The 16,370-nt window shown below is 35.2% G+C and overlaps 1 protein-coding gene across 3 annotated transcripts in view; it reads left to right on the forward strand.

The window, feature by feature from the left end:
- The first annotated feature begins 5,601 nt into the window (after positions 1 to 5,601).
- The window catches only part of LOC127504613 (synaptonemal complex protein 2-like), a 30,271-nt gene continuing 19,502 nt past the window's right edge, over positions 5,602 to 16,370 (forward strand). For all 3 annotated transcript variants that reach the window (XM_051879429.1, XM_051879431.1, XM_051879430.1), the window contains exons 1-13: positions 5,602 to 5,721; positions 10,977 to 11,001; positions 11,112 to 11,197; positions 11,403 to 11,497; positions 11,657 to 11,691; positions 11,871 to 12,013; positions 12,096 to 12,148; positions 12,228 to 12,273; positions 12,364 to 12,468; positions 14,908 to 14,968; positions 15,135 to 15,283; positions 15,721 to 15,792; positions 15,953 to 16,069. In XM_051879429.1, coding sequence (XP_051735389.1) covers positions 5,605 to 5,721; positions 10,977 to 11,001; positions 11,112 to 11,197; positions 11,403 to 11,497; positions 11,657 to 11,691; positions 11,871 to 12,013; positions 12,096 to 12,148; positions 12,228 to 12,273; positions 12,364 to 12,468; positions 14,908 to 14,968; positions 15,135 to 15,283; positions 15,721 to 15,792; positions 15,953 to 16,069 — 1,104 coding nt within the window. In that variant the 5' untranslated portion in view covers positions 5,602 to 5,604. The remainder of the gene's footprint in view (positions 5,722 to 10,976; positions 11,002 to 11,111; positions 11,198 to 11,402; positions 11,498 to 11,656; positions 11,692 to 11,870; positions 12,014 to 12,095; positions 12,149 to 12,227; positions 12,274 to 12,363; positions 12,469 to 14,907; positions 14,969 to 15,134; positions 15,284 to 15,720; positions 15,793 to 15,952; positions 16,070 to 16,370) is intronic.

The raw sequence follows: 16,370 nt of genomic DNA on the forward strand, positions 1-16,370 counted from the left end.
TCATTTTTGGGTGAACTATCCCTTTAAGTGTATGAACTTCACTGGATTTTTTATTTTCTTTAAAGTGCAGCAGTCAGTCATTTACATCAGCAAAAACAGGAGTAGCAATATTAGTTAAGGAATATTTGAATTTTAAAACAGAATTTAGTAAAATGGATAAGGAGGGAAGATATGTATTAGTGAGAGGAGAATTAGAAGGACAATAAGTAACTTTAATCAATGTATACATGTAAAATTTTTAAAAAATATTTTATTGCTGTTAGTAATGGAAGTTAAAGGAATAATGATTATGGCAGGAGATTTTAATCTGGTGATGGATGAGGAATTAGATATTCAGAGTACAAGAAAACATAAATCAGTAAAAGGGGCTACACTTCTGCAACAAGCAGGTGAGGAACTGGGATTGACAGATGTGTGGCGTTGCACCCACAGATTAAGGAATTTACATATTCCTCTGAAGCACATAATATTTATTCCAGATTAGATTATATATTTATGTTCAAAAATGATATGCTAAGGGTGAAGAGTTGTGAAATTTTACCAATAACTGTAGTAGACCATGCAGCAGTGATAATGGAAATGGATCTTAGGAGTATACAAGGAACTTCAATATGGAGGTCGAATAATTTTCTTCTTAGGGATAATATTTTTAAAGATAAAATAATACATTGTTTTAGAAATTACATACAGTAAAAAGAATGGAGAAAGAATGAAAGAATGACACCAGTTACATTGTGGGAGGCTGCTAAAGCCACAATGAGAGGGGAAATTATAGCATATGCATCATGGAAAAAGAAACAAAGTTAAATAGAGAAGTTACACTTAGAAAATAAATTAAAAAGTTTACAAGAAAAGCACAATAAAAATAAGGAAGTTTATGAAGAGTTAAAGAATGTTATGAAGTCCTTGGATACAATAGCAATTGCAGAAATTGAGAAGAATTTAATGTATACTAGACAGAAATATTATGATAATAGTGCAAAATCCTTAAGAAGGTTAGCATTTAAATTAAAAAACAAAACAAAAAGAAAAATCTGCAATAATGAGTATAAGGGATGAAGGCTCAGTTGAAAGAAAGAGAAAGCTAGATATAGTTTTGTGCTTTAGAGATTATTACCAGTCTCTTTATAAACCAGATTCTGAATGTTTGGATACAAGTAAAATTAAAAATTATTTGAATTCCTTGAATCTTCCTACAATTACAAGTCAACAAAATAAAGTGTTGACCTCTCCAATAACAGAAGAAGAGATTTTAAGAGTTATTAAAAAGGTAAAACAGAAAAATGTCCAGGGAGTGATGGATTTACAAATGAATTTTATAAGGAATTCAATAAATTGTTGTCCCCAGTATTGTGTGAGGTTTTTAAGTGGGTTTTAGAACAGGATGAGTGGCCACAAACATGGAACTTATCTATTATAACCATAATATTAAAGGAAGGGAAAGACCCTACACAATGTTCATCTTATAGACCTATATCTTTGTTAAATGTAGATCAGAAGTTCTTCACATCAATAATCGCTACTAGACTTGCTGATATAATACCAACAATAATCAACTCAGATCAAACAGGTTTTGTGAAAAATCGAGTATTATTTGATAATGTACGAAGAACACTAAATCTTGTTGATTACTCAACTAAAACTAAGAAACACGTGTTAATGATGACATTAGACGCTGAAAAAGCTTTCGATAGGGTTTTATGGCACTTTATCTTTGAAACTTGTGAGGTATATGGTTTTAATCAGAGGTTTATTAAATTAGTTAAAAAAAAATATAATCAACCGAATGCAAGAGTCAGGGCCAATGGAGTTCTTTCAGAGAATTTTACATTAATGAGGGGGACAAGACAAGGCGATCCTTTATCGCCACAAATATTTGCTTTATGTGTAGAGCCCTTAGCACAGAGTATACGATTGAATTCTTTAATAAAAGGTTTTAAAATTGAAGATGAGGAACATAAACTTGCATTGTATGCAGATGACGTGATTTTGTTTTTAACAGACGTAGAAACATCACTACTCTCAGTGTTAAAAGAGATAGGATTATATGGAAATATGTCAGGATATAAATTGAACTTTAATAAGACAGAAGCTATGGAAATAGGGAGTAAACTACAAGAGGGTTTTAAAGAGAAGTATGATATTAAATGGAACCAAACAGAGATAGGGATGGGGATGGGCGATATGGCAATATACATTGCAGCCTCTTGCGATAACGATATATATTGCGATATATAAATTATAATAGAACCATTTCAGAACAGGTTACATAGACCCTTAGGAAAGCCAAACTGCTAAATGTATTTTTTTTTTAAAGAAATAATCAATGATCAATAGCTGATCATGGCTTTAAAGCCGCGTCTCTCTACCGTTTGAAAAGGGACCATGTCCTTACACAAGTAAACAGTTATGGCCCTGGTAATTTCAATCCATCGCGGGCTCTTCCTAATATAAGGAGTACCTTTTGAAAATGACTGTTGGATTGAGGTTTGGATCAGTTACTGTTTTTTCTGTCCTGCGTTCTTCGTACTGGATCTTGCGGTTGGCTGCATTGCCTGGCAATGCTGGTATTCAACAACATGTTTAGTTTTGAGGTGGTAGAACAGATTAGTCGTGTTACCTCTCTTAGCTGGAACTTTTGCCCCACACACTCTACAGAGTATATTTTTCTGCTGCTCGTCGGATGGCTTAAATCCAAACCAAGTCCAAATAATAGATGTTGCACCGGTCTTTTTCACGAGCTCCTCTGTTTCGCTGACGCTTTCAGCCATGTTTATTCAAGATGACGAATAAGATGATGCGTTGCAGCCGGCTGCAGCTCGTGGCTCTAAATTTCGCGGGTAGATTGCGTCATCAACATGCATTATCGCGATAGTGCAATAGAATTAAAATCTCTATCGTAGGCCAATTCTGTATCGTTTATATCGCATATCGTTTATATCGCCCATTACTAAGAGATAAGGTACTTGGGAGTGATAATTCCAAACAAGGTAGAAAATTTATATAAGTGTAACTATGACAATTTAGAAACTACTATAAGAAATGATTTTAAAAGATGGAAAATATTATCATTATCTTTGTTTGAAAGAATAAGTACTATTAAAATGTGTATACTCCCAAGATTTCTATTTCTGTTTCAAAATCTCTGTCTTTAAACATCTTAGTAATTTCAAAAGTGGCATAGTATTTTTAGAAAATTTATCTGGGATGAGGGGAAACCAAGAGTAAAACTTAAAGGATTAGTCCACTTTTAAATAAACTTTTCCTGATAATTTACTCACCCCCAAGTCATCCAAGATGTTCATGTCTTTCTTTCTTCAGTCGAAAAGAAATGAAGGTTTTTGACGAAAACATTCCAGGATTATTCTCCTTATAGTGAACTTCAGTGGCCTCCAAATGGTTGAAGGTCAAAATGACAGTTTCAGTGCAGCTTCAAAGGGCTTTACACGATACCAGACGAGGAATAAGGGTCTTATCTAGCGAAACGATCGGTCATTTTTGAAAAAAAATGTAAATGTATATGCTTTATATAAACAAATGTTCGCCTTCTGAGTGCTTCCACCAAAACCGCATTTCCGTATTCTCCAAAAAGTTTACACTGTATGTCCTACACCTACCCTATTCTACTTACGGAACGAACGCAGCGCCAGTTACATTTTTTCCGTAAGTTGAATAGGGTAGGTGTAGGACATACAGCGTAAACTTTTTGGAGAATACGTAAATACGGTTTTGGCGGAAGCACTTAGAAGGCAAACATTTGTTTATATAAAGCATATACATATATTTCATTTATATAAAGTTTATATAAATGAAAACATTCCTGAGGTAATAGTGACATGATGTGACATATTGTTCACAAGCTGTTTTATTGACGTCTTTCTGCGGTTGAAACACAAATAAAGTGATTACATGAGACATGAGACATTCTGATAAGTTGTACAATATATTTCAACATACCTTTGATGTTCATTCATGTTTTTCGAGGAATTGTTTTTCGATTTTGTATTGAAGAGGAAGAAAAGACTTGCGCTCCAAACTGCCGCCTGAACTGAGGCATTACAGCGATCTGACACGTCACATTTAAGAGCATCAAAACGCCATTTATTGTTTGAATTTCATGACAAAATATACTTTCATGACAAAAGATACTTAACGAAATCCGTATCATGCCACATGCAATTGATCAATCAGTGTTTCAACAGCGGAAACGCGCCAATAAAATAGCTTGTAAAAATGTCACATTTACCATCACATTTACCTCAGAAAAGCCCTTCAATGTCCAAAAACTCATTAGTCAGCTACAAAAATGAACTTAAAGAGGATTCATTTTGCACTATAGGCTATTGCATATTCATTGTATTTGTACTTAACATGTGCTTCAATATAGATTGTATAAATCCGTTTTATGACACCATTTAAATGTTTAAAGTACACATGAAATCAAAATTGACCTTATTTATTTTGTAAGCTCAAATTGCTAGTTTTGTGGTGAACGATTCATCCGTGCAAGTCAATCCACACAAAAAAATTGTTTGGCTTCGTAATCAAAATCTGAAAATGCTCCTCCCCTCTGCAACGGTGCCCCTTCTCTAATGACATCAGTTTGACGGCTTGGGTTGAAAACGCTTAAACCACTCCCCTCCGACCGTTAGTCTGCTATGAGCGAGAGATGGAGAGGAGGAGCGCTAAAATAAAACCCTGCCCTCTATTCAATATTCCGTTTCACTTGGAAATACGTCACAACACTGGAGAAAAGTCGTTTGCAGCTTCCGGTTCACGGGGACTTTAAGGCCTACATAAAAAATGAGTCAAAACATAATTAGGCCTATGTCATTAATAATTTATTATAACATTATTATAAAAACGTCCTTATGTGTAATTTATATGTAAGTAGCTTACAAATCAATTAATTTTAACCTAATATTATAATGATGTACCAGCTGTGGTTCCCTATATAGTTTACAGCATTAGTTGAGAAAAAAAAATTTCTTCGAGGAAATTTTCCATGTACTGTACCTGACAGGCCCCAAATGAATCAATATTGAATTGAAGGTAATCAAATCACAAGCTTCTGAATCAAAATCGAATCCGAATGTGAAATTTGTGTCAATTCCCAGCCATAGTGTCAATGAATGTTTTTTTTGTTTTGTTTTTTTTTACATTTATTTTCTTGTCAGAGTGCTCCAGAATGCTTCATTTACATGTTAAAATCACAAAAAATTTCTCCTGAGGGAGGATGCCCCCGGATCCCCCTACAACAATTTAGTTCGTACACATGACACTTTTTTCACCTATGTTAGGTTTGCAGGTATGATGTTTGTGACTTGAAAATATGCGTGTGCACGTTCCACTGAAAAAGTGGGTGGGCACTAATGCACTCTTTTGTGTGTTCTTGCAGGAAATGGATCTTGGAAATGTGGACCATGCTTGTCTGGTGCTTACCGTTTTACACAAATATGGCGAGATGCTGGTGTTTCCAGGGGGTGGAGGAATATCTGTAATAGTCGCCCAGGGATTTGTTAAAAAGATAAGTGTATAATCAATGATTCTGTTCCCACTGTATGTCTGTTTTGGTGAAAGAGAATAATATATTAATGGCTTAAAATGTATGTTTACATGGTGCAGTGGTTTGAGAAGGCCAGAAAGCTGTGGGTGGAGGCAGGGTCATCAAGAAATGAGATGTTGATAAAGCTGGCTGAGGACTTCTTTGATGCACTGATGGTTTGTAATGGCACATTTTTGCGATAAAAGGAAATGCATTTAAATAGTTACGTTTACATGCACCCAAACATTCTGTTATTATTCAGATTGATGGCTCAATCGGACAGAAAAGCCTTCATGTAAAGTCGTTCCGATTGAGCTTGATCCGAAAGAAATTTTGATCTGATTAAAAGGGATGGTGTAAACCTGAAATAATCTGATAAGAAGGAAAAAATTAAGCATGTAAATGCTTAAATATGATCTTCTCAATCTTATTCAAAAAATAACTTGCACACAGGTGCAGTGCCATAATGCGTTTACATGATTTATTTCTTATGAACGTGCATATGTTCTCTTCTGATGTACATTAGTGTTTAAAAGTTTGAAATCGGTAGGATTTTTAATGTTTATAAAAGAAGTTCCGTCTGCTCACCAAGGCTGCATTTATTTAATTAAAAATACAGTGAAAACTGTAATATTGTGAAATATTATTACAATTTGAAATAACTGTTTTCTATTTGAAAATATTTTACAAAGTAATTTATTCCTGTGATTGCTGAATTTTCAGCATCTTTAATCCAGTCTTCAGTGTCACGTGATCCTTCAGAAATCATTCTAATATGCCGATTTGCTGTGCAAGAAACATTTCTTATTACGCCCGTTTCACACTGCAAGCTTGAGCAGTGCGTGAGCGTAACTACATCGTCACTGCAGCAGCAGACACGCGTGAGTATTCACACTGGAAGCGTTTGTAGAGCGTCACAGCAGCGGCTCGAAGCTACATATAAAGAGAGCATTTCTTTACAAACACAGCTGTAAATTTGTTTTTATAAGTTGGTCATTTATAAACTTGATTGTCTTGAACGTTTGTTAACATGGGGAGATGTACAACATTCACATATAAACATAAAAAAAAAAAATAAAAGCCTTGTGTCATCCATTGCTGCACACGAATGAGGTAAGCTTTGTGTTTTACATCGTCTGCCGCATGCACATGTTTGCAAGACAGCAAACTCAGCAAACATTATTATCAATGTTGAAAACAGTTGTGTCCTTTTTTTTCAGGATTCCTTGATGAATAGAAAGTTCAAAAGAACAGCATTTATCTGAAATACAAAGCTTTTGTAACATACACTACCGTTCAAAAGTTCGGTCAGTAAGAATTTTTATTTTTATGTTTTTGAAAAGAAATTAAAGAAATTAATACTTTTATTCAGCAAGGATGCATTAAATGGATCAAAAGTGACATTTATAATGTTACAAAAGATTATATTTCAAATAAACGCTGTTCTTTTGAACTTTCTATTCATCAAAGAATCCTGAAAAAATATATATTGTATACAAATTTTTTGTACAATTGTGTTTCTTGAGCATCAAATCAGCATATTAGAATGATTTCTGAAGGATCATGTGACGCTGAAGACTGGAATAATGATGCTGAAAATTCAGCTTTGATCACAGGAATAAATTACATTTTAAAATATTTTCAAATAGAAAACAGTTATTTTAAATTGTAATGATATTTCACAATATTAATGTTTTTACTGTATTTTTAATTAAATAAATGTAGCCTTGGTGAGCAGACGAAACTTCTTTTATAAACATTAAAAATATTACCGATCCCAAACTTTTGAACGGTAGTGTATACGTCAGCTTTCTTTTTAGAGATGTCATCAAGGCAAAATGACAATTATACTCACGGTGACATGGTGACTTTTTCCAGTTCTGAATTCGGCGACTGGGTGCTGTACATGCACTGAAATTTTGTTCAGAATGCATTTACTGTAATGCACATGTAAACAAATATGTGAATTGTATTGCAACGTTTAGGGTTTGTACTGCATTAACTGGATTTGGATTGACAAAAATTAGTGCATGTAAACATACCTATTGAAAGACATCACAGATGTCAAAATTTTTTGCTGCAATACGACTTAGCAGATGTAATTGCTAGGAAGAGTAATTGGATTTTTTAGTTTTACTCGCATCCAATTCGATTACATGGAGAGGGCGGGGTTTATGATTTATATTGCAGCCAGTCGCCAGGGGGCAATCAAAATGTTTTGACTTCACTTATCAGGATGTATGTGTGGCACAATTTGTACACACACACACACCTGCTGTAATACCAGTGTTTCCCATACATTAACCAGACTGTGGCGGCCCGCCACTTTCTAATTTGTCCCGCCACAGTCTCAAAATTAAACGGAAATTAGGCCTGTCGTGATATTTAAATAACCGACTGATAATTGCGCTCTTTTATACGGCAAAAGTGGGGGTCATAGAGCAAAAGAAATAGACTAGCACCAATTAAGTTTTTGTGTACTATATTCAAAGTCATCTGAAGCCATTCCATAGCTTCATGTGAGTGACAGAAGACTATTTACATCGTTAAATTTAGGTTCAAGGAAACTCGTCTTCCCTCTGCTGCAGCTGTCAATCATTCTCTGTTCAGCACTCAAACTGTGCGTCGCGTTCGGTAATGACTGTCAGCACGGTAAAACTCTCCAGTTTGATATATTCCCATTATAATACTTGATATGTAGATAAAGAACTGTGGAATTGCATAGAAATGACTTTATCTTGCAGGAGTTTATTGCTGTTTCTGAACAATATCTTCATACTGGCTACAGGGTGTCTGTTAGATCGCACAACACAAGGACTATGAATTGGCGTCACACACACAATAACTGGAATTAAAAGTGAAAAGAAACATATGATCAATATGTTTTAGATGTAGATATACACAGGGATTCTCTTTGTGCCGTGAACTTTTCAATGCGCAGCGCAACTGCGTGCTGTGACTCCATATTGCTTTAAGCACATCATTCTGCACCTGGGATGCACGTAAGCGGTTTGTGCTGCTGTGTTTTGAAGCGTTTCATATTATCATGGTTTTGCACACTGAAAGGTTATTAATAGCCAATTTTGTTCTGTTGTATCTATCATATCTTGTTGCCCCATTAAAAAGCTGCACAATACATTTAAAATAAACGTATTTTAATCTTACATTATTATAAATACATTTAATTCTTTACATTCATATATAAATATAAATCTAACATAAATAGTTTTTTAATTTCATAAGAATAGTAATTTTAGACTTTTTATTAACATATTTAGATTTTATAAAATTACTGTGCAGTTTTTTTTCAAGAATTAGACTAGCATACTTTTTGCTGCTTAATTATATAGTCACCTAGTTTTTATTTATTTATTTATTTATGTATATATTTATTTTTTGGTCAGCTTATGATTATATATTTTAATTCATTTGTTGTTTTTCTCGATAATGAAGTAGGGCTGCAACAACTATTCGATAAAATCAATAATAATCGATAATGAAAATCATCAAAAAAAGATTCTCATTATCGATTAGTCGGGTCTGCCCACCGTGCACGAAAAGATTCTGCCTGTCGTCTCAAATTACAGCACCGAATAATTCAATTCTATGGACAAAAATGCATCTAAAAATAGTAGAGGAAACAGAATGAGCTGCTGCGTAATTTTTAGACTACTGCCACTCAATGTAAGGTTTGTGCCACAGCTTTCCTAAACTATCAGTATTGGTGATTACCAAAATCATTTCTCATGTTTCTGTAATGGTTAATCCACCAGTATGTGTTCTTTAGTCACAGCAGTATTTCTAATGCTACAATACAGGGTTTCTCCTGGGTCAAAAATGGTCTACCTACGTGATCTGCGAGCCCAGTACTGACAATAAAGAACTCACCACTCTTACGGTAGTCCTTTCTTGCCTTCTTTGCAAAAAAAAAATCTGATTTCATAGCTTTGTAAGAGAAGATGCTTCTTTGCTAGACCTGAAAATTATTTTGGTATATATAGTAATAATAATAATAATTCATAATCAGTATTAAAAAGTAGCATTACAAAGTTAATTTAACTAATAATATAATTTTCTACCATATACAATTGAATGCACCTAGCTTTGTTCTGGTTTCACCTCACTCCAGTCTAAACTAACTGATTTTATAGGTAGTCCTAATTTCCTACACATTGTCATAGATATAACCTGAAAATACTGTGGATAATTAAGGCCAAATCTTACTAACCACTCTTGGGTGTAAGTACACTTACGTTCACGTTCTCATTTTAGAGTTGTTCTGAGTAAATGATTTGTTATACACCGATTCAGACAGTGACGTCTCATGGGTTCAGTGTTGCACAGATCATTTGTTTTCACGATTCATTAAAATGAGTCTGTTCAAATGAGTTATGTCGCGAATTGGACATTAGCGGACGTGGACGCATTGTGTGTGAATCGTGGCTGTTATTAGGACTTCGCAAACGATTTGTCAACACGGAAAACACTTCATCACTGGATAGGATATTTTTTCGTTTATTGAAATTGTGGTTTATGTCAGCTGCATGTGCAAGATGCCTGTCAGAGAGCTGAGGTGATGTTCTTTTTAGCACTATTTACAGCCAGCGGATATTCAGGAAAAAAATTCTCAGAATGCACCACGTGAAACATGGATTCGGTCTTCCGAACTTTTAGCGTCGTGCCCGTTGATTTAGATTATTATGTGCGAGGGAGAGAAAGCAAATACAGCGCTTAGTTTGAAGACCGAGAGAGTTCGTGCGCACGAGGGAGGAGCTCTCTACTCATTCTCTCTGTCAGTTAACATGCGCCCTATCACAAGCGCAGCAGTCATCTGCATCACTAATAAACAACTCTCAATAACTGATCAAATAAGGCTTTGGCGGGACAAAAATTTGTTTTGGTGGCAATATAAACATTATAAATATAAATAGTTTTAAACAAGTTTTTGATTGATTCCTAAAATATGTGTTCTCTCTTTATTATGACTTGTAGTCTAATAAATTAAGCACTGTATGTTTTCATAGTATTCCATTAGCACATTTGTTTGAAGTACATTGGGCAGGATGTGCAATAGTGTGGTTTTTGTCAATAAAATATTAAATCCGATTTATCGATTAATCGAAAAAATAATCGGCCAACTAATCGATTATCAAAATAATCGTTAGTTGCAGCCCTGTAATGAAGTAGTATGTTTAGTGCATTCTGGATTGTGTTTAACAAATCAAAGCAAAGAGTGACCATTAGTTCCACAAATACAGATGTATAGATACAGGCCCCCACTAATTATTCTAGAAATTAATTTAACAAGGTAACCTCTTTTGCTACATATTTCTAATGGTTTACATGTATACTCTACATGTTTGACCACTTATGAACTAGCCCTACTGAATACAGTAATCTGATCTGTAAATTTTTGATTTCACCTTTGCAGGTTGTTCATGAAAGTTGTAAAGAAGGTGAGTGTTTTGTTCCAAATTTTCAATAGTTTAAAAAAAAAAAAAAAAGAAAAGACAAAGAGTTGGTTGAACAGTGCTCTGCATTCAGTTAAATCTGTGTATTCCCTAAGGTACATATGAAGTTACAGAAGCTCTGCTTAGTCACATTGGCAAACTGGCCTCCGATGCCCAAATAAACATCATGATCCAGAAAGAGGTAAGAGATTCAATACAGTTTGGCTTCAGTCGCCACAAATATGCATGGAAGAAATAATTTCGACCGTATTAAAAACTCATTCTACACCTCCAGTCATGACATGTGACATGACATGTCATTTGAGCTTACTTACACTTTTCCAGAAATAGATGACTTAATTACAGGAGGGAATGTATAAAGGATTATTATTTACTCTTAATGACAGGCAGCAAGGAAACTCAATGCTATTCTGGCAAAGATTCCCATGGAGCTGAAAAAGAAGAAGAAGATCTTGTCATCTCAAGAGGCCTCGTGTATGATGTATGTTGGATGATGATACATTATCACTCTCCGGTGTCTTGAAGGATTCTTGAGTACTTAACCATACATTTTAAAAGTTCCCCTTTTGCTCCTGTGGACACATTTACTCTTTTATTCTAAGTATCTTTGAAATCTTTAGTCTTTTCTGTTTTTAATCAGGAATGACGTGGCTAGTCGAATCCTAAAAGGTGGAGGTTAGTGCAAAAATCCATTGTAGTGAGTATACTTGGAAAGATTAGTTTAGAAAGTGTGATCATAGATTTATAATTAAACACAATTCAAAAGAATTATAAATGCTGCGATCATTACAAAACTCAAGACAGACTGCACTCATACTATGACTGACTCTAGTTACATTTCTGCTGCTGTTTAGATTATGACCTGCAGGTGTCTTTAATGGAGGCCCTCTGCAGAATGACTTCACCAGCTCAGAGGAATGAACTAGCTGACTCCTGGTTTACCATGACTTTTGTCTCCTCTGCATTCAAGAAGATTAAGGATTCTGAGTTTGAGACTGTAAATATTGCCTCACATTAACAGAGTTTTTTTGGTTGCATAGAAATTTAGAGTATGATTTTTGTATGTGTCTTTGTGACAGGACTGCAGGAAGTTTCTAAATATGGTGAATGGCATGCAAGGAGATGGGAGAAGGTACTTAATATCTTTTGACAGCTTTCTTTTTCTCTTTTTTTACAGATTGTATAACATGTCTTTGTTTATCTTCTCACAGTGTGTACTCCTACCCTTGCCTGGAGGCATTTTTAGACAAATATGAGGTTAGTTATCACATTTAATATGGGATAAAAGCCAATAAGAATGAGTATGGAAATACATACGTGTACATTTCTTTATTATAATGTTTACAGTTGCTCATGCCAGAGGATGAGAATCTTGAAGCGTTCTGGATTGACTTTAACCTAGGAAGTAAAAGCATCTCTTTTTACTTCTGTGTGACTGATAAGGATGCCCAGGTAATGGCTCTATAGTCTCTCAATCTTACATTTGACCTGGAAAATAATTATAGTAAATGCTTAAAATCTACCCCCTTGTCTGGTTTAATTACAACTAGTGTAAAAAATGTAGGGTTTGTTCTAGATACAGATTTAAAAATGAACAAAAAAATAAATTTGATGGTCAGATCTAGTTACTTTTATCTACGCCTTTTAGCCAAAACGAAACCATTTATTATCGACTGTTGATTTTGAGAAAGCAATCACGGTCGATTTTAGGCAAATAGACTACTGTAACTCGCTTTACTTTAGAATTGATAACAGAGCATTGATGCGCCTCCAAAAAATACAGAATGCAGCTGCGAGAATGCCCAAGTTAGCTAAGAAATTTGAGTCAGTTATCCGCTGTTAAAATTACAAAAATGGTTGCCTGTTCGTTATAGAGTTAGTTTTAATTACTTTTAGAATTAGTTTTAATTAGTTTTAGGCTGTGCGCACATATAATAGCACGCGAGTTACGAATTGAGTTCTTATTTGCCTCTTCTTGCGCTTCAGTGGTTTAAAATCGTTTATAATATTGGCAAGACGTGCAAATGATAAATTTGATGATGGGCAAACTTTGCAATTAATCCGCGATTCACTTGCGTGCCAAACCGTGGGGCATGGTCAGTACAGATCACAGATTACCTATGATCTGTTACACCCCTAATCTTTATCATAGCTGAAGCGAAGCAAAATAATGCTTTGCGAAAAAAATAAAGTGAAGATGGTGTTCTTTGCTAGTCGTCAGCAGCACACCAGGCCCGGACAAACGCTGTTTCCAAAGTAGCATACTGTATAGTAGGTACTACATTTGGTTTGAAACTTACTTTGCGACCGTTATGTTTTATATAGTACGAATGTGTGTGGTATGAATGAAATTTCGGACGTACTACATCATTGTCATTAGGGCTGCAACAAACAATTATTTTGATAATCGATTATTCTACCAATTATTGGAACGATTAATCGACTAATCATCGATTATTATACTGGTTAATCAGTATGCTTTGTTTGATTATTCCACTAGCAATTAGTTAAAATACTGAGTTATACTTTAATTAATAATTAAAAAAAGGAAATCACTTCAGCTTTTGAAAGTGTATATTTAATTAATTTGTTAAAAATACTGTTAAAATGACGTACTGTGTTTTTATTGAAAGTCTGGGGACTTTTATTTAAGTCTGGGAATTGTAATAACTTTTTAATAAGAGTAAAAATATGAATATGTAATATTGTGCAAAAATTTCTGAAAATGCTCCCTATCTAGATTTCTTCTTTCAAGAGCACCAAAACCACATGTATTGTTTGAATCCCGTAGTAAAATTGACAGAATTTAAAAGTTAAGACTTTGTTTTATATCAAAAGTAACCTGATCTGTCTTATCTGCCGGCGCACTGTCTGTGTCCTCTATGCTCTGCTATGTATCTTTCACTGCGTGAGAAAATGGATGTGTGGCGAACAGTGAGTTTGAATGAGAGTTGGTGGCCCTGCATGACAGCATTTTTTTGTAGTTATGCTAAACGTTATGTTTTATGCTACGTTAAACACACTACGTTTTACAGGTTCGACTTCGTTTGCACTATGCTCTCCGAAGCACCGTGTCTTCTTCTATTGGATTGGATCCGGGAGGGCTGCATTACAGTATTGCGCTACAGCGCCCCACTGGTCAAACTGCGTTATTGCAGGCCCTTCAAATAGATCATATGAGATCAAAAGACTATTCGACAACAAAAATATTTGTCGACAATTTTTTATTGTCCACGTTGTCGATAATGTTGACTAATCGTTTCCACCCTAATTGTCATGTGACCTATGGCGTTGCTTCACTTCCATTCACGAAACCTCTCCCCTGGCCTCATGGGATAGTAAAGTGTCCATCGAATGCGCACTTTAACATCTCGCTGGAAGTAGTAGGTCATCCGGGTACTTTTTGCGTTTTATGAATTCTATGAAAACTGTTCTGTTACCTATGGCTGACATTACAACAACAGCGTATCTTTGCTCTTTGAAACATAGCAAAACTAATGTTACTCACATATGGAGCAGAAGTTTTCAGGCCTTCCCTCTTAGGTCTCTCCAGCGCTGGAATGCTTTTCTAATATTAATATTATTCTTGCCTGATCATAACCATTGTTTATCCAGTGATATTCCTCTGACCTTTTCTCTTTTGTAATGTCTCTCAGCCATCTCACTTTCTACAGTCTTTCTTCAAATCTCCCTCTTGCTCACTCTCTCTCCTCCCTATTATGAGTGGACAGGCCCCCTACTGCTGATTGGCTACAAGTGTGTTGTGCAGCTCTGTCCGATCCACTTTCAACAGCATTTTTTTTTTTTTTTTTTAGAAATCTGCACCTTTAAGAACATAAATATGGTTTTGGCTCACATGTAATCACATTTGATGTCTCTCCCTCCTGTCAGGATGGCCAGTGGAACACTCTGTGTATTGCTGAAAATGAGGTCCACAGTTACACAGTAGAAGGTAGTACAATCAACAGTCACTGATCTCAAAAAAGCAATAGTTCTGGATCCATATCGATCTTTCTGAGGATTTGTTCTAAGCTGTATATGAAACACACTCTATATTCTCTATAACACACTCTATAACTCCATAACACACTCTTGAACCTCTATATTTGACTTCACAGAGGAGAGTGGAAGAAAGACTCTTCATCTGATTCTGACTGAGCCTGTCAGCATCAACAGCTTAGAGGGCTCCAGAGTCTGCATCAAATTCAGCTCTTCTCTAGACATCCTGCGAGCCACTGAGAATGTTTATGGTCAGGCTAAAAACAGGGTGAGTGATGTGGCTGACGTTATTTTAAAAGATCACTGATGGACCTGCCTGATGGACATGAAAGTCCAAGTTTTAAGATATAATGAAGAGTAGAACCAGTACTTCTAATGTTCTAATCAGAACATTTATTTTAGTGTATTCCATGCAAACCCCAGTCTACTCTAATAAAGAGTAATATAACAATACCAATGAGATAATCTTCAGTTAATCTTATACACATTGTTGTTTTTATAGCTTTACACCAGAGTGATTAGTTAAAAACTAAATGAATGGATTGACATGTTGATGCCTTTGAGCAGGAGAAGCTGTACAGCCTTAATGTCTGATTAAATCTGCTAAGGGGAATGAAACGCTTGTATTAAATGTGCAATAACTTCTTTTATACAACTGTCACACAGCATATCAACATTCCTGTATTCCCTTTTGCTTTATGTCAGACGTCTGTTAGGAAGACCTCTATTGCAAAAACACCTGTTCACGTCAATCTCAGTTCACAGGAAAGTTCACAGGTAAGTCAAGATTAAAAGAAGCTTTTAAAAATGGCAATCTCTTCTTCCTAAGGTGAACTGTGACAATGTAGATGGATTTCTGTTATGAGGTGTGAGTTTTTATCTTCTTTTGTTTTTTTTTAGAAGAATTTATCTGTGATGGTTTATGTTAAACTAACAGGTTTTTGTTGCTGAAAGTCAAGTGTCCCCCTCTCTGCATGTAGAGGGAAGAGCATCATCAACAGTGAGGCCCTGCCAGTCTCTCACACATCAAACACCAGATACAATCACCCAACAGGTAAGACAAGATGCTCACAACATAAATATTATAATTGTTTATTTTAGGATTATCTTTTATAGAGCTTAATGATGTTTTGAATTGACCACAGACCATTTTAATGCCATTTTATTGTCAAAGCTGAATATAGCTCCTCTCAAGCCATTTGTGAAACACCTGCTTGTCTGATTTTAGAAACCAGGCCTTTTCTTTGTTTGTTAACAACAGCTGCCTGATGAAAATATCTGTTATCTAAAGCCGCTTTTCCACCGTAGGGCCAAACCATTCTCTTTGCTTAACCGTCCCATTCCGTGCCGATCCG

This window comes from Ctenopharyngodon idella, chromosome 22 (genome assembly GCF_019924925.1).
Source record: "Ctenopharyngodon idella isolate HZGC_01 chromosome 22, HZGC01, whole genome shotgun sequence".
Classification (NCBI taxonomy): Eukaryota; Metazoa; Chordata; class Actinopteri; order Cypriniformes; family Xenocyprididae; genus Ctenopharyngodon; species Ctenopharyngodon idella.